We start from the raw sequence: 25,005 nt of genomic DNA, 5'->3' as shown, positions 1-25,005 counted from the left end.
CTTCAAATACTGCTTCTGAGACAAGCTAACTCTTCCATGAGCTCTATCTCTACATATTTCCATGCCAAGAATCTTTTTAGCTTCACCTAAATCTTTCATCTCAAACTCGAGATTGAGTTGAGTCTTCAATCTCTCCATCTCAACTTTGCTCTTAGATGCTATCAGCATATCATCAACATATAAGAGAAAGAATATGAAAGTTCCTTGTTGTAGCTTCTGAAAATACACGCAATGATCAAATTTACTTCTTGTGTACCTTTTCCGTTTCATGACCTGATCAAATCGCTTGTACTACTGCCTCGGAGATTGTTTCAATCCATAAAACGACTTTGTCAGTTTGCAAACCCAATTTTCTTTACCAGCAACCTTGAATCCATCTGGCTGAGTCATATAGATTTCCTCTTCCAAATCACTGTGTAAAAATGCGGTCTTCACATCAAGCTGAACTAGTTCAAGGCCATATTGCGCAACCAAAGCTAGCAAAATCTAAATAGACAAATGCTTCACAACTGGAGAAAACACTTCATTGTAGTCTATTCCTTCTTTCTGAGCATAACCCTTTGCTACCAATCTAGCCTTGTATTGAATTTCATTTTTACCAAGAAATCATTCTTTCTTTGCATATACCTATTTGCATCCAATTACCTTCTTTCCCTTAGGCAATGTCACCAACTCCCAAGTCCTATTTTTATGAAGAGACTGCATTTCTTCATTCATGGCTTGATTCCACTTTTCACCATCAAAGTTACTTATTGCTTGTGTGTAAATAAAAGGAACATCATCATCTACAATTGGAAGTGCATTGGCCACTATATCATCAAAGCGAGTAGGCTTATGAATCTCTCTTCTTGGCCTCCTATATGCAATTGAATCTTGTTGCTATAGAAGTTTTTGGGTTGGAACTTCTTCATCATTTGTCCCTCCAATATTAGTTGGATCATCATTAACCTTTTCAAGCTCCACCTGCTACAAAGTACTACTAGTTTTGTCATCCTTTTTTTGTGAATTCTTGTACTTTAACATGGTTGATTCATCAAAAGTCACATCTCTACTGAAAACAATCTTCCTTGTATCAAGACACCAGAGACGGTATCCTTTTACTCCACCAATTATACCCAAGAATAATGCTTTCTTTGCTCTTGGGCCTAACATAGATTCTTTTACATGATAATATGCAGTGGAACCAAAAACATGTAAAGAATCATAATCAGTAGCAGGTTTACCAGTCTACATCTCCATAGGAGTTTTTCCATTTGTTGTAGCTGATGGCAACCGGTTAGTTAGATGGCACGCATATGTAACTGCCTCAGCCCAACCCAGCATTGGACAACATACATCGAACTTTCTCCAGTATAATCCGATTCGTACATTCTGCCACCCCATTCTGCTGTGGTGTATCCTGAATAGTGAAGTGTCACACAATGCCCTCATCTTGACATACTTGTAGAAATGGGTCATTTTTGTACTCAGTACCATTGTCTGATCGAAGTCGTTTGACCTTTCGACCAGTCTGAGTCTCCACCATCTTCTTCCATTTCAGAATGCATTCAAAACTTCACTTTTTCTTTTCATTAGATACACCCATACTTTTCTTGAATAATCATCAACAAAAGTAACAAAATAGTGCATACCTCCCAAAGAAGCCACTTTGGTAGGTCCCCACACGTCACTGTGAATGTAGTCCATAATTCCTTTCGTATTGTGAATTGCTGAACCAAATTTTACCCTCGTCTACTTGCCTAGAACACAATGTTCACAGAATTCCAATTTGCAAGAATTTACACCTTTCAACAAGCCTTGCTTCGCCAAAGTCTGCAAAGCTTTTTCACTAGCATGTCCTAATAGCATATGCCATAACCTGGTATCCTCTGAATTTGCATCTTTCTTAGAAACTGTTGATATTGATCCAATAATTGTACTTCCATTTAAATAGTACAAGTTATTTCTTCTAGTACCTTTTATCACCGTCAATACCCCAGCTACTACATTTAGTAATCCATCTCTCAAAATGATTGTGAGCCTTTTAGATTCTAGGGCCCCTAATGAGATGAGATTTTTCTTCAAGCTAGGTACATAACGAACATCTGTCAAGACTTGGATTGAGTCGTCGTGATTCTTCAATTGGATTGTACCCACTCCTATTGTTTTACAAGAACTGCCATTGACCAAAAAAACAACTCCACCTTCTAGTTCTTTAAGACTAGAAAACCAGTCTTTATTAGGACACATATGGTAAGTACATCCAGAATCCAAAATCCACTCATCCGTATGACATGCCATTGCCATGCCAACCAAGCTAAAGTCTGACTCCTCATTATGCTCCGCTACACATGCATCAGAAATAGCCTTGCCTTTTTGTAACTTAGGACAATTCCTTTTCTAATGCCCTTTCTCACAACAAAAAGCATATTCATCTTTGACGAGTCTCCCTTTGGACTTACCTCTTACTGTGTGAACGACCTCTTACTGTTAAGACTTCTACAGTTGTATCTTTGTGATCTCTTTTATCTTTCTTTCAAGTATTAGATCTATACATTGCACTACATACTGCATCAAATGTGATCGTATCCTTCCCATAAAGGAATGTGGTGGTAAGATGATGATATTGATTAGGAAGAGAACTCAACAACAATAATGTTTTGTCTTCATCTTCAAATTTCTCATCCAAATTTAACAAGTCTGCTAAAATTTTATTGAATGAGTTCACATAGTCATTCATCGACATACCGAGTGCATACGTGAATCGATAAAATTTTTCGTTAGAAACTTTTCTTCCAGTGTATCCCACAACTTCTTCGCTGATGTCTCCCTCATGACAAAGTACTTCTGCTCTTTGGCCAAATATAGGCAGATTGTACCACACGCCTATCTATTGATCTTGGCCAACTCTTTGTCATCCATCTTGTCAGGTTTTTCTTCAAGGGCTATATCAGCTCTTGCTGACATAAGACATTCAGGATCTCACATTGCCACATACCAAAATTATTGGTACCATCAAATTTCTTTACTTCAAATTTTACATTGGTCACAGTAGTCTTTGCTGATGACGATGCCTCTGTCATTTTTCTCCTCAATCCCAACTACGTATACCTGAACAGTATCGAATACGTAAATAGTACCATAGATGAACAATACCGTATATGCAAACAGTATCATAAACGGTCGTATTCCCCAATACGAATCTAGCTCTGATACCAATTGTTGCGCGGAAGCATGTAAAATAGTAAAATTATTGTACTGAGAAATCACACTAAGTTCAATTCCCAGAAAAGAGAGGTGGATCACGAAGATCACTTAAGTACTAGGTCTTTCCTAACCAGAATATCACTCTATCGTAATTTAATCGCACAATAAATTACTACAATCATCTCACAAAATATACAGAAATAAACAATAAAGAACACCAGAATTTTAAAGAGGTTCAGCAAATTTTGCCTATGTCCTCGGGCACTACCGAATATATTTCATTCCAAAAAATACAAGTGAAAATTTACAAATAGGAAGAGAGAACAATACCTTAAGTAGAGAATGACAAATATGGGATGTTGAAAATGAGAAATGGTTAGGCCTATTTATAGTTGAGGTTCAAGGATCAACTTGCAAAGTCCCTATTCAATTAAGGACCAAAATTGCAATTATCCCATTCCAAATTTCAACCCAACTTTCGGTGCTTTAAATTTTCTGATTTCCAGTGCCAAAATTCTGACACTCATATCTTTTAAAAATCAAAGACATGGGTAGCTGCCAATAGAATCTGTGATTCCACATCATCCTTATCCTTTTTTAATAGGAGAATGATCAGTAATTATTTTAAATATTTTTACTTAGAATAAAAATGAAAGGGAATCTTGCCAAAAGAAATTGTAAGGAAGGTTGAAAAGCTTTCCTCAATTTAAGAGCAACAGTACAAAGACTTAATCCGAAAAGAAACATATAGAATCTAATAAATAAACAATGACAACTTCAAGATGTAATAAAATCAAACAACATTCAAATATCAGGGAAGAACGTCATTCATGGACCGCAAATGTATTCAGTAGCAACTTTTCTTTCACAGTTTCTGAGTAAGAGGCTCAATGAAATAGAAAGGTTGATGTGAATGCCCAACACATTGGCTCTGACAGCAGTGCAAAGGCAAACTGCACCTTCAAGATCCACCAATCCTTCAATCAAGCTGCAACATGGTTTTGTAGGTGCATTTCCGAGATTAACATCCACCAAACCCAACAGATCAAGACAAACACCAAGGTTTTGGGGATTGCATGTACCAGATTGACCATGAATGTTACTGCCATTAGGGAACACATCTCCAAGATGAGTAACAACAGGGGTTTCGACATTGTGAGGGCTTACAAAAGCAAAGAAAAGAAGATTAAGAGAAAGAAAGAGCAGTTGATGCTTTAACATTAGAAGCCATTTCCCAAAAGAAAATGATTTGAGGTGATTGATAAAATGAGTTCCTTGTGGTAAGAAGTTAAAGTGAAACTGCTTTTATGATGATGATGATGAAGGTGGTGATGTGAACAAAAGGTTTTTATAGCTTTCATGGATGAAATTTAGAGCTTTTTTTAGAACTAGAAAATTGGAGCCACTAAGTAGAATGAATTGGAGAATTTGGATACTGAAATATTTGCTTGGCTGGCAATGTAAAGAATCTCTTGTCTACAATGATATCTAAATTCAATACTCTATTTATTTAACCATTTACTTTAAAATAATTTATTAGATAATTTTCTTTTTAAATTTTAAAAAGTAAATCCTTAAAATTAAAAAGAACACGTGACATTAGATTTATCGTTAGATAATAGAAAAAGTAGTCAAAATCAATATTGTTTGAATTGGATCAGATTGGTTAATAAGGCTTGGTTGGATTGGGAATCGACAAGAATATCGATCCGAATAGAGTTATTTGACCGGTTGACCCTAGAATCGGTATGGACTGGCTAAACTGGATGGTTGAACCTTTTTATTTTTTTTAATATATATACATATATATTATTTTTAATGATTTATTTGATTAAACTGGATGGACCAGTCGAATTGATTGAACCAACAAATCGATGGCCTGACCAGTTTGACCACCAATCCTGTTCCGAAATACTTGGTCAAAATTTTTTATGTTGACATATGCTACTATTTACAACTATTAGATAATTAAATTTTAGTTTATCGATATCTAACTGTATCAAAAATACTTTATATCATATAATACTTAGCAAACAATGTTCAACTTTTCAAGTTCCAAACCATCGTACTTTTCTTAAAAGTTTGGAGATAAAAATTTTAAAAATAAAAATAATGATTTATCAATATAAAAAGAGAGGGTTTTGCAATTATTGTTTCATTTTATTCAACAAAAAAATGACCCTAACGATTTGGAGATTAATCTATTATCCAATAGTTGGTCATAAGCAATGTGTTCATTGTGATTTTAAAAGTTTAAATGAATTTTTTTTATAATTTCTAATTTTTTTAATCTTTCTTTATAATTTATTATAATTTTATATTAATTATAAGCTTTTATAAAATTTTAAATATGTTATATTAGTTTTATAAAAAATAGAATTTATTATATATTTAAAATTTTTATATATTTATAAGCTTTTATGGTTTTTTATAATAATTTTATACTTTTATATTAATTTTAACATTTAATATTTTTATAATTTTTAATACATTTTATAATTTTTAATTAAAAAAATATAAAGACAAATTATAGGTTGATTCATCAATTAGTTTTAACAATGAACATAGTTAAAGACGAAAACTGTTAATGAAGAGGTTTAATTGATGTTAAGAAGTACTAAATATTAATCCAACTTTAATTTAAAAGTACAGTTTTACCAAACTTGGCAAATGATGTTTAATGTACCAATGTTAATCAATCAAACTTTCAATTTTGTGAAAATGGGTTTAACCAACTATTTTAATATTTTTTTAAGCTATAAATAAATATTATATAGTTTAACAAAAATATGTATTTTACATGTACAAATTTTAATATAAAACTAAGTGATTACAAATTCAAATCTCACTAAATATAAGCATAAATTTTAAATAAGAAAAGTATATAAAACCGGTTTGTTACTGGTTCAGCCAAACTTGTATCGGTTCAACCACCTGCAATGTTATATCATCCATACACTAAAAGCTTAAAAAGTTTTAAGACTTAAAAGGATGCCAATTTATAAAATCTGAAAAAATGGGGTTCTAAAAATTTGACCAGATAAGAAACCAAAAAAAAAGTTCTAAAGAGCCTGGTAGCCTGGAACAATGTCAACAACTCGGTCTTAAGAAAATTTTGATTTGTTGCTAAAGCTAAATCTACAATTCCAAGACTCAAGCACCATTGAAAACTAGCATTGTCCTTTTTCAGGATCTGCAAAGAGTTGGATGGAGAGACAGATATTCTTACCACCTATTATTTGGTGGCTTAACTCTATAAATACGAACAATCCAGTTCGATGTCGTAAATGCCTCTTCCAAGTGCTCGAGTTTAACATCTTTATTTCCAATTTCGACGCCTCGTGCACGATCATAGCTGCAATATTACAAGGTAGTTATAGATGTATAAATTATGGAATAAAAAGCCGAACCAGACTAGCCAATCAACCAAAAACAATGGCCTGTCCAATCCGGTGACCGTATAAGAACCGATAAAAAATGAGACTTGAACCTTCAATCTCTTAGTTTATATTAAAGACTAAGCCATTAACCCAAAAGCATTTCTTTTCCTTAATTATCAACTACATTTAAAATGAATTGTAGATTAAATTAGTGTTTAAACATTAAAATATGAATCAAACCAACCGTTTAAACTAAAGGTCTGATTGGTGCAACCTCTGGCCTGATCTTTTTAACATTATATACACATACCTACATACATGTATACATGTTTATTACAAGTTCAAACATGCTAAACTTACCCGGGCGGTTTTCCATATTCCGTCAGCATCTCTCCAAACCGATAGTAGCATAGCTTGTACCTAGCCATGGTAATAAACATATATAAACAAAGATTTCTCAACATCCAAAATCCTTATACCAAATAATGAATAGATATACACACATGCCCAATCGAAAGAGAATAACCTAGAAAACTTACATGAGGCAATTCAACATTTTAGGAGCAGCACCTTTATCAACACGATATTCACCATTAACGAGGTAATCAGGTTCCTTGATTACAGGGAAGACTCCACCTCCGATTCTCACCATCCACAAAAATCTATTTCCCAATAATATGTAATTAGAATATGATAATTGCACTTAACAAATTCAGGACAGATTAAAAGTGGAACACGGGAAACCCAAAACAAAAGAATATAGCGACTGCATTAGCATAGAGACAGTAGAAGACCACTTTTATACACTCAAAACAAGTATGATTTCCTTCTTTTTTCTCCTCTTCGTTTTGCTCTTGTTGGGAGGATTGGTAAGGGTTACATGTAAAAGTAAGGCATACAGTTGTGATTTGCAAAGAATGATTAAGTACACCTATTGATCAAAGTCCAAAAATGCATCCTTCTTCATACTTTAAAGAAAAAGAAGCTATAATCATTAAACGCTAGAGCTAGATTTTCATACAATTTCTTATGTTTGCATACCATGCATACACAGAATGATCCTCCATTAATTACCGTACTTTAAAGGTACAGATGAACATTAACCATTTAATCAGACTACATCTATCATTCCAACTGTCCAAGTATGAACAAAATGAGTTTCCGTGATTTGAAGCAAAGAACAAAGAGCATTAACCATTCAAGGCACTTTCACACAATGCATGAAGTGGCACTAAACAGAACACGAAAATAATGGATAAACAAAAGTGATTTCATGTCTTACTTGTTAATGTCATCGGAGGAATACCCTGTAACACCTCCAAAGACAACTAATACATAATCAACGTCAAGTGATCTGATTATCTCAATTGCCTCATCTTCGTAAGATGACATAGCACGCCCAACAGTAGCGATATGAGTATTATTCCAAGTGTTGTTGTCAACAATAACAGTTCTGTTTCCCATGGCAGTGATTTGATACCCATAATCCCACCAAGACATCACCTTGGCATCTTGAGGAGTATTTTGCCGAAGCCAAAAATAAGCCTCACGATAATCATCAAAAATAACTCTATTCCCATGGGCACCTCTTGCAGCCAGTACAATTGAAGGAGATGAGTAAGCTTCTGAAGTGACCCATGTACAGTGGGTAGCATACCTACTGAGCAAGTAAAAGGCACCAAAGAGCAGTGCAATCGCCCCATTTTTCTGGAAAGGCTGGGACTGATCAAGTAAAGCCTACTCGGAAAATAAATAAGATTCATTAACATAACCTATGGATAGAAATGAAAACTATTAAACTAATATGTGTGAGAACAGGTATGTTCACTTTCCAAGATTTCCATGTATTTAGCGGGTCTTTGGAAGATCATAACCCCATACCCATTACTTTCCAAGATTTCCATGTATTTAGCAGGTCCTTGGAAGATCATAACTCCATACCCATTTCTGTATATGTATCCATATGAGTGCCAGACATGAGTACTTTTATGAAAAATTAAGAGTCAGAGCAACGTAGGGAGATTGATGTCAAACAACAAAGCGAGGGATTATACCAGCAGCAAAACTAAAGCAAATCTATCTGTGTGTGAGAGAGACTGGCAGAGAGATGTTACCTTAGAAGAGGACTTTGAACCGCCACTTCCCTTAGTGGAACCAGTTTGGACAACCTTGTTCTTCGACCTCAACAGCACAGTCAAGTTCTTCACAGTGGCGGAAACAGCAATGGCACTAATAAGGCAAACTGCGGGTGTAGCAACAAGAATCAACCGAACCATAACACCAGCAAAATACATACTTGTCAAACCATACATGACGATAAATATAGTGGCATCAGACAACCGTTTGAAGCAGAAATAAAGACCAGCTGGGAAAAGGAAAAGCAGGATATGGAAATCAAACATGAAAGATGACCACGCTGTTGGCTGATGCTCAGAGACAGATGCAATGATGGGAATGTGATCCTTGGCATATGTTGGATCCAGCAAAGAGTAAAACCTTCCTGTCCAAGGTGAAATATAACCAGATACCATGCCTAATCCCAAAGCAATACCACCCACAGCGACTGCACAAGTCACGGTGATCCTCAAGAAAGCTTGAAACAATTTTGTGTCACTAAGCATGTGCTTCACCCAATCTAAAAAGTAGAAAACCTACACAAGTAATCCAAACATGATTAATGCAACTTTCCATTACCAGCTCAACGCTCTGACAGATAGAATCACAAAACAAACCCGCAAACCACTTTCATTTTATCATTACATGTAAAACTAATTTTTTCCTACTTGCAGAGTTTGCCACATAGCTGGATGCAGAAGAACAGAACACACATCAATCAGAGCAATACCACTTGAAGACAGTTTCCATCGAAGACCAATGTTTCTTTTCTATGTTACCGTCAAGTTTTGAAGATCAAGAACACTATTTCCACTAAAAAAGACCAAAGCATACATTGCAAAAGAAATTTTCCTCAGTTTATGCTTTTACTCAGGCATGGAAAATTGTGTATCCTTGTCATGTTCATATATAGAAACATTCATGTATCTTTTTTGTGTTTTAATCTTGTTTTAGTTAATTTTCCATGCCAGTGTTCAATGTAAGCACAAATATACACATTTATCAAGCACTAATTGTTTAGACTACTACACTACTACCAAAATTCATTAAATCGACTGCAAGAAACAGCTAGAAATAACAGAACCTGCATCAAGAAGAAGACGCCCATGACGGCCATATGTTCACCGGATTGCACATGTTGAAACCCGACAAAGCGGATCTGCATTGCAAGCAACATTCCCAAAATATACATACAATTATATGCAACATATAATCTCATTGAATACCTCCCAGTAATCAAGAGCACCAGCACATAAAGTGGGATCAAGTTAATAATAAAAACATATCCTCCCCAAGCTGAAACCATGTAAAAATAACCAAACGCCGAAGCCAAGCTCCAAGCCAACGATCCCGTATTAACGGCCTTCACGAAGACATAAAACGTGAAAAGCAAAGCGAAAATGGCGACCCCTTCATTATCATAAGAACCAGCCACGGACCTGGATATGTAACCAGGACAAATGGCGATCAAAATGGCGGCGACAAGACCGGCACCGGAATCCCAGATTTCTTTCCCGAAGAAATAAGCGACGAGGGTCGTATTGGAAGCGAAAAACGGAGCTGTTAAAACGCAGACTTCGCGGATATGGACGGCGAAACGAAGGAAACGGAGGATGCGATAAATGAGAACGGCGGTCACCATGAGACCTGGGTAAAGGGTGCCGCCGACTATTCGGCCTAAAGGGTACCAGCTTTCATAGTCGAACCAATTCCAGAAATCGTAGAAGCCGTTCTCGGTGAGGTAAAGAGTGGTGCGATAATTGAAGTAGGGGTCAAATTCATGGATCATGGATTCATAACGGAGGACAGAGAAGAGACGAGTGATGAATGCCAAGATGTAGACGAGACAGAGGATGGAGACTCGGATCAAGAGTTCTTGTTGCTTGGTTTTGAGTTTGAAGGACTTCAACAGATCTGATGCGGATGCGGGCATGGTCGCCATAATTGATTTGCTGCAAATTCTGGGTTTGGTTTGGTTTGGATTTGGTTTTTCGCTTTTAAAGGATCATATGGAGGGAGTGGAGGAGGATGTAAATGTATGATTTGAGAACTCTCAAAACCCTTGAAAAACACTGGGACTTTCAGTGATCTAAAGTAGTTGTCGTCTCAGTCTATAGTTTCTTTGAGTTCTCATAGGTCTCACAGTTATGCGATATTTGGGTCAGTTAATGTTTAATTGGGCTTTTTGTACTTTGTTTTGGTCCAAATTTTAGTTCTTGTCTTGCTTGTTGTTATGACTTCATTGTTTGTTTGCATATTTGAACGAGCACAACTCGTACAAATCTCACATCTTATATGTATATACATACAAGAGGATACACGGTGACTCAATTTTTAATAAGTTTACATTTTGATCACTCGATTTTAAAAAGTTACAAATTGAAAATTGAATTATTTAAAAAGTTACAAGTTGATCACAAAGCCATTAAGGGCCCTTTTGCATAGGTGTTTACCTCCATTGCGGTGCATTTAATTTTCTTTTTGTCTCACGCTACAATATTGTTACAATATCTAATCTCACTACCACTATTGTTTTGACACTAACCGCAGGTAAATAGGAGCTTAAGTTGCTAACGAACATCAATTGTAGCCATTAACTCATTGTTCATTATAAGGTAAACTATACTTAAGGTCATTCAACTATTAGTAAGTTCACATTTTGGCTACTCAATTTCAAAATTTTTAGTGTTTCACAAACTTCCCTCACAATTGTATTCCAGTGATCTCACCACCATTCGATCTCCTCCTCTGACGAAGAAACACATCGAACTAGAGCTTTTTCTTTCCTCTTTCAACTTTATGGTCTAATTTTTCTTGAAATGGCTTGAAACTTTGTTGACTTAAACCCGAAGCCCTAATGGAGAAGCTCTCCGATCTCCATCCACCATCACCAAATGGTCGCCTAACTCTAATATGTTCATTTTTTCTAGTAAGACTTTCTCTTTGACTTTTTTTTTAGCTTCCTTCTCTTAGAACTTTTTGACTAACTCCTGATTGAATTTGGTATGTTTGAGTCTTCATATTTTATATTTTTATTCTTTTTTCACTAATTTTATTATATCCATTTGTTTTCGTATGCCCTATTTGGGGCTCATTAAAATAAGAGACTTTCTTTTTGTTTTATTTGTATTCTTGTTTGCTTCGATTGTGATTGTAGTGATATTTGGTTGTTGGTTTGAGGTAAGGGTGTGTGAATAGCTTGATTGTGGATTTTTCTTAGGTTATGGTTTTGGCTGAAGGGTAAATGATGAGTAGGTTAAGAATGAAGAGTTGCTGAGTTGGTTGGATTAGAGGTGAGGCATGGTGTCGATAATGACTTTGTAGGACTTGGGGCTTGAGTTGTTGTTGGTATTGTTTGGATTATCAAGTTAGTGAGTAGTGGTGCAAAGATTGAGAGACCAAAGTATAAACTTGTAAAGTTAGTTCAGTGAGCAACTTGTAACTTTTTAAAATTGAGTGACCAAATTATAAACTTATTAATAGTTGAATGATCAAATTATAAACTTTTCGGTCCTACATTTGACATATGTTCTCAACTTAATAGCTCAATTACTTAAATGATAACTTTTGAATAGTTCTGTAACCAATTTGTAACTTTTTGAAATTGAATGACCAAACTGTAAACTTAATAATAATTTGTTGACCTTGGAAATAGTTTAACGAAAAAATCAGTTTGGTGCCACATTAGTCATTATAAATGACAATTTTATTAAAAATCATAAAAAAATGCAAGAAGTTCCTTAAAAATTTTAAATATATATTTTAAAAAAATCTCAAATTTAGAATTTATCTGATGAAATTATAAATATATTTTTAAAAATGTAATCATGCTTAATTTTAAAAAAAAAATTAAAAGTCATAAAATTCTAAAAAAATAAAATTATCTAAAATCCCCCGTTTTCAAATTTATTCATTTTTAAAAATGATAAGAAATGAAAAATATACTAAAATTTTCCCAAAAAAAATTAAAATAGGAAAATTATAAAAAAAGAACCTAATTTTAAAAAAAATAAAAGAAAGATCATTTTAAATAATTAGTTTTAAAATTTTAAAAAATGCAAAAAAAATGTTAAAAATATAAAGATTCATAATATTATGAAATGCTTGAATTTCGGAACTTGAAGTTGGATGAAAGTACATATGTATCAATCTGACCAAAAAAGTTCTCGAGGTATCAATGTGACAATTTTCCTATTATGCAAATCTCAAATTAACTATTCATAGCTGGTCTGAAGTTAACCTTAGCATATCCATTACCCAATTTCACTTCTTCTTCTTTTTTGATAATATATTTGAATATACGAATGTGCTATTCAAATCCATTTTAATACGATGATAATGAGTTCGCTTTTGGAAATTGGAATCCAATTTCAATTTTATTTTTTAAATTTTTTTGTTTTTAAATTTAGCTAAGTGTAAATTGTAGATTTAGTTTATATATTTTAATTTGGTCAGTTTTAATCAATTGGTCAATTTTAATCCCTATACTTTTTAAATTCTAAAATTTCAATCCTAGTCTAAATAATAACAATCAAATCTGTTCGGCTAAATTTTGTTATTAATATTATACTATGTGTAAAATTATAGATTTAGTGTATGTCCTCTAATTTGATTTTTCTTAGCCCTTATACTTTTCAAATTGTGAAATTTTAGTATTGAGGAATAGTTGAAACTAAATAAGTTTAACAGTTAAGTAGCATTTGCTATGATACAAAGTGATTACTTCCTTAGAAATTTAATTAGTTGGAAAGTATTTATTTACTTCCTTCGTAATCTAACTTTCCATTTAGAGGTTTTTTTTTTAATTCCATCCATTTAGAGTTACTTTTCCATAAACATGGTAATGTAATTTCCACAATAAAAAGTGGGGAAGTAACTTTCTCATGTAGATTGGAAAGTAAAAATAAAAATAAAAAAATCATTAAGACAAAATTAGGTAAAATTACCATGAATGCTCTTGTACTAGGTGTCACATTGCATTTTGTACCATTTACTAAAAAAATTAGTAAATTAGTTAAAGTGGCTCAGAAACAACAACTTCTTGATTTGCTTCGTAGTGAGGTAGACACCCTAACTACTGATATCTAGTGCTCTATAGCCAAAAGGGCTCAACTCTTCAAGTTTATCTATACATTTTTTATGGTTACAATAACAAGTCAAAGCCCAAACAATAAACTTGATTAGTGCGACTCGAATTCAAGCCACACCTGAGGCAGTAAACACCCTTGACTATTAAGCCATCACATGGGGTTCTGAGTTTATCTATACATTGAATAGACACTTTGATAGCCTAATGAGCTTTTTGACAAAAAGAGGGAGATATATGGGAAAGGGGGAGTTGGAGTGTTTTGTTCTCTATTTTTTTGTGCTTAAGGACAATTTGAGAAAGGGGGAGTATTAGGGGAGATATTTGCAGTTGTTGTAGTTGAAAATTCTTTGAACTCTTTGTGATCATCTTGCTTTTTGTTTTGTTTTTGATGATCGAATGAATGGTGATGAATGAGTCCATTTGTTTAAAGTTTTATCAAAAAGCTAAAAGAAGGAGATTGTTAGGATCATGTTTATCAAACAAGGTTTGTCCATTTACCTGATGGACTTGGACATAATATAAGACAACCTAAATATTTTTTATGTGTTGGCCGTTTTTTTTGTTCTTGTTTCTAAAACAAATGGGCATCATGAAATACATCATTCTTGCTCTAAAAAATGAAATTATCAAGAGAACTAATATGTGAAGGTTTTGAAGTAGAATTCAACTTGGATTAAATTCTTTCTCTTTAAGACATCGCCAATGGCAATTTTGAAGGAAGGATTTTCTGATTGGCTTAGGACTTTATTGATTGATTATGAAGCACATAAGAAGTCAAGTTTATCTAGATTTCTTGACATTTATCGTTACTGCGTAGGATGCCTTTAAATAGGTAGTACTTTGTACATTTAAGGTACTTGTTTTTTATTATGTAAAGAGTTGCAAATTGCTATTTTGACTAATTATTCTCTTTGTTTTCGCACCCAGTCTTAGGCATTAATTATGAGTGAATTAAACCTTTCTAAGTGAAGTTTGGGTGAGTGGTTGTAACTAGTTGGGACCAGCTATTGGGTTGCAAATACATCTTGTAAAAGGGTAGTTTGGGCTTACACCAATAGGTGGTTGGATCAACTGAAGAATAAGAGACCATTCACAGAACACTTCGTAGAGTAGGATTGTTCTCGAACTGTGTAAGCAAACGACTGTGTGCAGATCTCTCTCTATGTTTGCTATTTTTTTTATGTTTTATTGTTTGTCCAATTCTGTGACTGAACTTGTGACCGCGCCCGGGCATAAGTGCACCAGAGCTTAGAATAATGCAATTAAAAATATAGAAATAAGTGCGGTGCCTGCAAATGTACAAGTCAAATTGTAATATAGTTAATTACAATAAAATACTAGAAATATGCTGAGGATTGTACCCAAGGAATTGCTGGGTTGGTGAAAATTACTACTAAATTAATTATTCCTAAAACAAGTACTAGTCTAGTCGTGCTAAAAATTGATAGTGCGAACCCGTGATTAAAATTTCAAGAAAATTAATAAATTAAAACTATTTCAAGAAAAGTAATAAATTAAAACTTCACCCTAGGGTTAAAACTATTGGAACTTCCTATTTCTTATTAAAACGAGGCCAATCTACTTCACCTAGGTTGGTTGAATAACTAATTATCAATTAAGCCAACATTTACTTTAATTGAGTTATTTACCACTCTTAAATAAAAATACCCTCTCGATCTCATCCTCGCTAAGAGTTACAACCTAAGATTTCCTTTCAGTCTCACTTAGGCATATGAAAACCCTTTTTGTCTCACCTCTCAATACAAGTTTAATAAATGCTTACGTAACAGAATACCATTTCGGTCTCATATGCCTAAATATTCTATTAGGGTCATCAATCCTAGTATATTGAGATATTTAACAAACTTGAATCAACAACCAATCTAAGATAAATAATCACATAATTATTTAATCAATAAAACAATCGGCACATGCAAGATATTTATGAAAGCATAAGCATTATTCTTCTATTTATACAAACATTCAATTAATCCATTAACTAGATAGATATAAATAAAGAGAATAAAGGAGTGAATGCTCAATGATAAATTGAGATTAAAGCATGCACTTGGAATGTTCTTCGCTCGCAATGTCTAAACTTTGAAATAGAGAGATTTTGATTAAAAAAATATCATAAAAATCTAGTCTATTAAAAAACTAAAGCTAAAATCTACCAAAAGTTCCCCTTAATTCTGATTACAAAGTTAATTATATAGGTAAGAGTTCGAAGACCAAAAAGCCCCTCCATTTAATACAACAATTAGGGCTTTAAATTAGAAAAGACCCTGTTCTGCCCTTGAAATCGCAATTGCCATGCACAGACAAATGTCACGATATGGAGTATCTTCCTCGTCACAACATGGAACCAATGGTGCAATTTTCAAGTCTTCATGTTGCAACATTCGCAGCAGTTGCTTCCAAGAGTTTGTTATTGTGACTATCTTCTATGTCGCGACATCGAAAACAGTTTCGTCCAAAAGTTGCATTTTTAGCTCTGGATCCATCCAACATAATCACATAGCCTTATTTAAATATAAAATACGATAAAACTACTAGAAACCATAATTTGGCTACTTAAACTATAAAACATAACTTATTACAAAATTGACTTAAATTTTCTATTAAACAAGCTAAAATTATATGAAAAGGGGTACAAATAACATCATCGACAATGGCATATCAACTTGCTATCGAATAGTCGATTGATATTCTCGGCAAACTAACGTGGTTTTTCACTTATACTTCAAATTGTTGAAGAGTGAACTGGCAAAAATTGAGTCATCTCAACTTTTAGTGTTCAATCCAACAGTGAGGAACAAAAGCATCAAGAGAAAAGAATGAGAAAATATGAAAATTATGATGTTAGGTTTTTGGGTGTTTCTATTTTTTATATATTTTCTATCAAAGTTTAACTGAGAAATTCATTTTTTAACTTTTTAAATAAAATGGTCATAAAGGAAAATAAAATTGTAACAATGAACAAATTATACAATATGTAAACGTTGAGGGTTAAAATTGCTACTATGTCAATTTTTAAAAGCAGGCAAGTCTTCTTTCTGTTAGCCATTTAACAGCTAATGACCGAAATAGAAAAATTCGAATAATTAGATGACTATTTCGTAATTTTTTATAATTGAGTGATAAAAAATTTATTGATAATTAGGTGACTATCAATGCAATTTACCCATTAAAAATTATGTAGAACACGGACTAAGGTGGGGTTTTGATTCATATGTGTCAGTGGTAATATATAAGTTATTCATTAGCGAGATGAATTGAGTTGTGTGGTGAGATTCAAAATAAAAGCATGTCAGAGATTAAAACGTTAGCCCTAACACTAACAAATTATTCAATCAAATAAAATTAACTATGGATTTTAAATTAGTTTAACATGAAACTCAGATTAATACATATGATCAGTTCAAGAGCTTCATAGAAAATATAAAAGAATAAGTCTCGAATTACCTTTAATTTTCTAGTAGATGTTACGTGAAAAAGAAAAATTAAAAGAGTTTTAATCTTTTATATTTGATTGTTTACTAAAAAAAAATTAAATTAAATAGTTGTAGTTAATGAAATAATGATATGTGAAAAAGTAAAAATTAAAATTAAGAGCATTAATGACCGAAAGTAATCAATTAAAGAACTATTTATCAAGGACTTATTTAAATTTAAGGGTTTTCTTTTTTTTTTCATGTACAACTATTATTTTTTTGAAAGCCTCTATAAAATTTTGTAGCCACAGAAAATAATTAGTGTTGTTGATTCTGCATTTAAGATAAATTAAATCAATTTAAATATTTGGTATATCCCATTATTAAAAATCATGAATTGCTTGGGATAACATATATTTTATGTTAAATATATTGTATTATCCACATAAATAATAAATTTATATGCAACAAAATCAAAATTTAAAAGCAAAAAGGATTAAGAAAAAAAACCTAAATCAAACTTGTACTAGGATTTATAACATGAAATCCAACTCCAACTAGGATTCCAATTCTATCATGAAATCCAATTCCTCTTAAGGATAAATATTAATTCAACTCAGACTCCAAATACAACACAATTTCATTACAACTATTATTTATATATAACATACAACATCATATTCATTTGAAACCTAACAAAAACTTCACTACGATTCAAAGTGTTAGCATTGATAGAGGTTTCGAAACCTAGAAGAAGGCTGGTCAAGAAGAAATCATCTATGGAGGAAGAAACCGACAACATCCCTGAGATCGTGCAACACGATTTCCCTAAAACCAACAAGAGAAAGCTTCAAAAACCCAGTGATCGGTACGAGATCTGGGGTTGGATTAACTCGGATGATCAGGACCAGAAAGACGACCAAATCTGTCGTAAATCTGGTACTGATCATGCAGAGATCGAGGCGATGTTCGATAAGGTCAAGAGAAGGAAGAAGATGGAGGAAACAAGTTCTCCGGAAATTGGATTACTCGTTGAGAAAGCAATGGCTCAAATGGAGATTGCTGCCACAGAAGACATTGAGCTTAACATCCAAAACAAACCCGCTATTAGAAAGATCCAAATGCTGCCTCTGTTAGAAATCAAACCCACTCCAAGCATAATCTAGAAGCATGAGACGTGGAGCAATTTTGTGCCATGCAAAGTGCTGAAATTTTAGCCATACAAAGTGCTCCATTATTGAGATGTTTTGTGGCTGGAAATTAAGTGGATTAATAGCCACATTTGTTGTCACTTTATCAGCCTATAAATAGAGGCTTGAACTTGTGTTGTAATGAAGAAAAATGAGAAGAAAAAAGAAATAAGAGAAGCAACGTGAGTGAGAGTGAGAAGGTTAGCAAACCTTGAGTGAGTTAAAATCTAGCAGCAGCTAGACTATCTAGTCATTGAGAAAATATTTGTAATCTTCGTATTGTAATATATTGAGTGTGTAATAAAAAGTAAATTTTCGGCCCATCACGTTTCCAACAAGTGGCATCAGAGCTACGGTTCGGAGCTTGGTTCGGAGTTCGGTTCGTGTCCAGTTCGGAGTACCTTTGGTGTTCATCTAACAAGTCGATATGGGCGACGTAATTCAGCTACAAGTTCCACAATTGACGAAGACAAATTATGGAAATTGGAGCATTCGAATGAAGGCTTTGCTCGGTTCGCAAGATTGTTGGGAGATCGTTGAAAAAGGATACATCGAGCCTGGAGATGCCGCTACAGAAGCAGCTTTATCAAATGACGCTAAGAAGGCGTTACGAGAAGCACGAAAGAAGGATCAAAAGGCCTTGAATAGTATCTTTCAAGGTATGGATGAATCAACCTTCGAGAAAATATCAGATGTGAAGAACGCGAAGAATGCATGGGAGATTTTGCAAAAATCATTTCAAGGTGTAGAAAAAGCTAAAAAGGTACGCCTTCAGTCACTTAGAGCTGAATTTGAAATGTTAAAAATGAAGAGCTCCGAGAATATCGATGACTATGCCAATCGTGTAAAATCGGTGGTAAATGAAATGAAACGAAATGGAGAAACTCTTGACGAGGTAAGAGTGATGGAGAAAATTCTACGATCACTCACACGCAAATTCGAGTACGTAGTCGTTGCCATCGAAGAATCAAAAGATTTGTCAAAGATGTCGCTCGAAGAACTTGTGGGTTCTCTGCAAGCCCATGAGCAAAAGATGAAGCTAAATGAAGATAGTGAAAATCTTGATCAAGCCTTGCATAGCAAGTTGTCCGTCGACGACGGAGAAACAAGTAATAACTTTAACCAAGGAAGAGGAAACCGCAGAGGATATCGTGGAGGCTACCGTGGTGGAAACAGAGGAGGAAGAGGATCACGAGGACGTGGAAATCAATCATATGGGAGATATCAAGAAAATAAAGATTATCAAACATCCAACCGTGGACGTGGATCTAGAGGTCGTGGCCGAGGCAGATTTCAAGAAAATAAATCTCAGGTACAATGCTACAACTGTAACAAGTATGGACATTTCAGTTACGAGTGCAGATCAACACACAAAGTGGATGAAAGAAACCATGTAGCAGTCGCAGCAGAAGGCAACGAAAAAGTGGAATCAAGTGTCTTTCTCACTTACGGAGAAAATGAAGATCGCAAGAGAAGTGTGTGGTATCTCGACAACGGTGCAAGCAACCACATGTGTGGAAGAAAGGAGCTGTTCACAGAATTAGATGAAACAGTTCATGGACAAATAACTTTTGGAGACAACTCACATGCAGAAATCAAAGGAAAGGGCAAGGTTGTTATAACACAAAGGAATGGAGAGAAGAAGTACATCTCAGACGTTTACTACGTACCAGATTTGAAGAGCAACCTGATCAGTCTTGGTCAACTCCTAGAAAAAGGATATGAAGTTCATATGAAAGACCGCTCACTCGCCATCAGGAACAAAAGTGGAGAATTAGTTGTTCAAGTTGATATGACGCGAAATCGTCTTTTCACCCTCGACATCGAGTCTGGAGAAGTAAAATGCATGAAGACGGATCTGAAGAATGAATCATGGTTGTGGCACTTAAGGTACGGACATCTCGGATTTTCTGGCTTGAAGCTGTTGTCGAAGACAAATATGGTGAATGGATTACCAAGTATTAATCATCCAGATCAACTGTGTGAAGCCTGTGTCAAAGGAAAGCAGCATAGGCAGAAATTTGAAGTAGGAAAATCTCGAAGAGCTAGAAGACCATTGGAAATTGTACACACCGACATATCTGGTCCGTACGACATTGAATCACTCGGTGGAAACAGGTACTACCTAACTTTTATTGATGATTATAGCAGAAAATGTTGGGTTTATTTTCTCAAAGCAAAATCGGAAGCCCTAGAAAAATTCAAGGAGTTCAAAGCAATGGTGGAAAAACAGAGTGGTCGATATTTGAAGATACTCAGATCCGATAGAGGAGGCGAGTATACTGCAAAGCTTTATGAAAGTTTCTGCAAGGATCATGGAATCATTCATCAGTTAACAGCCAGACGCACTCCACAACAAAACGGAGTTGCAGAAAGGAAGAATCGGACAATTCTGGATATGGCAAGAAGCATGATAAAAGGTAAACACCTTCCGAGAACTTTCTGGGCTGAAGCCATTGAATGCGCAGTTTATCTGTTGAGTCAATGTCCAACAAAAAGTGTAAGACACAAGACACCAGAAGAAGCATGGAGCGATCACAAGCCAAGAGTTGGACACCTCAAAATTTTTGGATGCATTGCATATGCACACGTTCCTGAGCAACAGAGGAAAAAGCTTGACGATAGAGGAGAGAAGTGTATCTTTATAGGCTATGACAAAAGAAGTAAGGCCTACAGACTTTATAATCCTCTTACTAAGAAATTGATTATCTCAAGAGATGTCGAGTTCGATGAAGCGGATTACTGGAGATGGAGTGAAGAAGAAAAGAAAGTGGAAGGATTATTTTCAACGAAGACGACAATGATGTCATCAACCAAGAAGAACAAGGCGATGATCAAAGTCCTGGTACAACAGCCCCTTCGTCACCAACCAGCAGCAGCGGAAGCAGCAGCTCAGATGAAGCACCCACAAGAACACGGAGTCTCAACGACATCTACAATTCTACGGAACCTGTAGAGACGCAGTTCGATTATTCACTATTCTGTCTAATGACAGAATGTGATCCAGTGACATACGAAGAAGCAATTGAAGACAATAAATGGAAGAATGCCATGGACGAGGAGATTGCTGCAATAAGAAGGAATGACACGTGGGAGCTAACAAGTCTGCCAGAAGGACATAGCCCGATTGGTGTCAAGTGGGTGTACAAGACGAAGACCAACAAAGAAGGAAAAGTAGAGAAATACAAGGCAAGACTAGTCGCCAAAGGCTACAAGCAAAGACAAGGAGTGGACTATGATGAAATATTTGCTCCAGTCGCAAGAATAGACACAATTAGGCTTCTCATAGCGGTCGCAGCACAATACAAATGGAAAATCTATCAGATGGACTCCAAGTCTGCATTCCTGAATGGCTACTTGGAGGAGGAAGTCTACATAGAACAACCACCTGGATATAGCATACAAGGAAAGGAGGACAAAGTCTACCGATTGAAGAAAGCTTTGTATGGATTGAAGCAAGCCCCAAGAGCATGGAACACAAGGATCGACGAGTACTTCCGAAGAAATGGATTCATCAAAAGCCCGCACGAGCACACCCTGTACACAAAGAAGAATGGATATGGAGATATCATGATCGTATGCCTATATGTGGATGACATGATCTTCACCGGAAACAATCCAGGTATGTCTGATGATTTCAAGAAAGCTATGACTAAAGAATTTGAAATGACAGATATCGGTGAGATGTCATACTTTCTTGGAGTCGAGGTGAAACAAATGCAAGATGGAATTTTTGTCTCTCAAAAGAAGTATGCGGAGCAGATTTTGAACAAGTTCAAAATGAAGGATTGCAAGCCAGTAGTCACGCCAGCTGATCCAGGGATGAAGCTAAGTGTTGATTCGACAAGGGAGTCGATAAATCCGACGTTGTTTAAAAGTCTCGTTGGAAGTTTAAGGTATTTGACAATCACACGACCAGATATTACATATGCAGTAGGATTGGTGAGCAGATTCATGGAGAAGCCGAAACAAGACCACTTAATTGCCGCAAAAAGAATTTTGAGATATATCAAAGGTACGATGAACCATGGTTTATTCTATACCCACTCACAAGATTCAAAATTAGTTGGCTACTCAGATAGCGATTATGGGGGAGACTTGGATGATCGGAAAAGCACTTCCGGATATGCATTCCACATCAGTTCCGCAGTTTTTTCATGGTCGTCAAAGAAGCAACAAACAATTGCTCTCTCAACATGTGAAGCAGAGTATATGGCCGCAGCAACTTGTACATGCCAAGCAATGTGGTTGAAGAATATTTTGGGAGAAATAGGTGTTTCAAATGAAGGTCCAATTACCATCTACGTTGACAACAAATCCGCTATATCACTTGCCAAGAATCCGGTGTCGCACAGCCGAAGCAAGCACATCGATACGAAGTATCATTTTATCCGAGAGCAAGTGAAAAACAAAAACGTGGAGTTGGTCCATTGCAGGACAGAAGATCAACTGGCAGATATTTTCACAAAACCGTTGAAAGTGGAGACATTCAACAAATTCAAGGAGAAGCTCGGTATGAAAGTTGGGTTTGAGGGGGAGTGTTAGAAATCAAACCCACTCCAAGCATAATCTAGAAGCATGAGACGTGGAGCAATTTTGTGCCATGCAAAGTGCTGAAATTTTAGCCATACAAAGTGCTCCATTATTGAGATGTTTTGTGGCTGGAAATTAAGTGGATTAATAGCCACATTTGTTGTCACTTTATCAGCCTATAAATAGAGGCTTGAACTTGTGTTGTAATGAAGAAAAATGAGAAGAAAAAAGAAATAAGAGAAGCAACGTGAGTGAGAGTGAGAAGGTTAGCAAACCTTGAGTGAGTTAAAATCTAGCAGCAGCTAGACTATCTAGTCATTGAGAAAATATTTGTAATCTTCGTATTGTAATATATTGAGTGTGTAATAAAAAGTAAATTTTCGGCCCATCACGTTTCCAACAGCCTCTTCTTACTGACTCTCTCCAAGAAAAAGCTGCAACAAGAGTTTTTGGGTCATGGGGTTTTAACTTTGTTGAAGAGTTGGCTCGAGCCTCTTCCCGATGGAAGCTTACCAAACGCCACCCTTCGATCTTCCATTTTGAATATCTTAACTCAGGTGATGCCTGTTGATATCAGCTTAGAAGATGGAAGGAAGCAGTTGAAGAAGAGTGGGCGCTTGGTAAAGTCATTATGTTTCTTTCAAAATCAGACGAGGAAACCACTGCCAATCGAAAACTTGCCAAGCATTTGGTCCAAAACTGGTGTCGAACCATATTCAACAAGACTACAAGCTACTCTAACATCAGAAACAGCGTGATTCCAAGGATGAAGAAGCCATTAATGAAGCAATCAACAAGGGTAGAATTGAGGGAGGCAGATTTAGATTTGGATGGTCCTCGCAGGCCATGTTCATCAGGAACAGCAAGCGGGTCTGTTTCAGTGCCTGAACCAGCACCGTGCGTTTATGAGGTGAACCCTCTAACAAATTTCAAACCAGAGTTTGCAAGACGTTATCGGAGATGTAGAGAAGTGAGAGAAAACCAGTGTTTCAAAAGGATAGAGAAGAAGATGAGTGGACTGAACAAATCGAATAAGAAGACGACTCTGCAAGCTGCAAAACCTGCTGTTCGATATCAACCAGGTTAAATTCTTAATGTAAACAAATACTATTATTATATTCTCTGCAAATTTGAATACTGATCCAACGATGACTTGAGAACTCCAACAAAAGCGAATCGGTTCAACAAGAAAAAGAGCAAAGTTTGATGAATTCAAGCAAGTATTTCACTGATTTAGCATGCAATTTAGCAAGTTTTCGTCTCCATTTTGCTCCACTGAGTATGGTTTTGAATAAAAAAATATTAACAAAAGATATTATTATTATTTAATCTAATAGTAACTTAATAAAACAGTAATTATTGTACATGAAATTAATGTTGAAAAGACAAATTAAAAGGGGTGTTGAAAAGTCAAAAAATAGGAGGTGCAAGTGGCACCGAAAGAAAAAAATGGTAGGCAAGTTGTTTAAAGTTGAATGGGATAATTGTAATTTTGGTCCCTAATTTTTTAGGCCATTTGCAAGTTAGTCCCTGAACCTCAACTATAAATAGGCCTAACCATTTCTCATTTACACCATCCCACCCAGTCTTTCTCTCTTAGGTTTCTCTCTTCTCCCATTTGAGAATTCTTAATGTAAACAAATACTATTATTATATTCTCTGCAAATTTGAATACTGATCCAACGATGACTTGAGAACTCCAACAAAAGCGAATCGGTTCAACAAGAAAAAGAGCAAAGTTTGATGAATTCAAGCAAGTATTTCACTGATTTAGCATGCAATTTAGCAAGTTTTCGTCTCCATTTTGCTCCACTGAGTATGGTTTTGAATAAAAAAATATTAACAAAAGATATTATTATTATTTAATCTAATAGTAACTTAATAAAACAGTAATTATTGTACATGAAATTAATGTTGAAAAGACAAATTAAAAGGGGTGTTGAAAAGTCAAAAAATAGGAGGTGCAAGTGGCACCGAAAGAAAAAAATGGTAGGCAAGTTGTTTAAAGTTGAATGGGATAATTGTAATTTTGGTCCCTAATTTTTTAGGCCATTTGCAAGTTAGTCCCTGAACCTCAA

At 35.0% G+C, this 25,005-nt stretch overlaps 2 protein-coding genes across 4 annotated transcripts; one reads left to right on the top strand and one right to left on the bottom strand.

Annotated features, from left to right (window-relative positions):
• Positions 1 to 3,861: 3,861 nt before the first annotated feature.
• On the bottom strand, positions 3,862 to 10,806 carry LOC121207615 (dolichyl-diphosphooligosaccharide--protein glycosyltransferase subunit STT3B). Of its 3 annotated transcripts, none has more exons than XM_041077967.1 (7): positions 9,766 to 10,806; positions 8,681 to 9,217; positions 7,849 to 8,303; positions 7,106 to 7,228; positions 6,927 to 6,986; positions 6,416 to 6,541; positions 3,862 to 4,348 (listed from the first exon to the last, which is right to left on the bottom strand). In XM_041077967.1, exons 1-7 carry the CDS (start codon positions 10,621 to 10,623, stop codon positions 4,015 to 4,017), a joined length of 2,493 nt encoding a protein of 830 aa, XP_040933901.1. In that variant the 5' UTR covers positions 10,624 to 10,806; the 3' UTR covers positions 3,862 to 4,014. The 3 variants fall into 3 exon arrangements, with proteins under 3 accessions (XP_040933901.1, XP_040933902.1, XP_040933903.1); XM_041077968.1 differs by having other exon boundaries at positions 3,862 to 4,288; XM_041077969.1 differs by lacking the exon at positions 3,862 to 4,348 and adding an exon at positions 5,907 to 6,120 and having other exon boundaries at positions 9,766 to 10,804.
• A 12,752-nt stretch (positions 10,807 to 23,558) lies between these two features.
• LOC121208081 (protein IWS1 homolog 1-like) lies at positions 23,559 to 24,014 on the top strand. Its single transcript, XM_041078588.1, has one exon. It carries the CDS (start codon positions 23,559 to 23,561, stop codon positions 24,012 to 24,014), a length of 456 nt encoding a protein of 151 aa, XP_040934522.1.
• The last annotated feature ends 991 nt before the right edge of the window (positions 24,015 to 25,005 follow it).

The sequence above is a fragment of the Gossypium hirsutum genome, chromosome A10 (assembly GCF_007990345.1).
Source record: "Gossypium hirsutum isolate 1008001.06 chromosome A10, Gossypium_hirsutum_v2.1, whole genome shotgun sequence".
NCBI classification, from domain to species: Eukaryota; Viridiplantae; Streptophyta; class Magnoliopsida; order Malvales; family Malvaceae; genus Gossypium; species Gossypium hirsutum.
The sequence above is the reverse complement of the archived record's forward strand: the minus strand, read 5'-3'. Positions and strand labels throughout refer to the sequence as shown.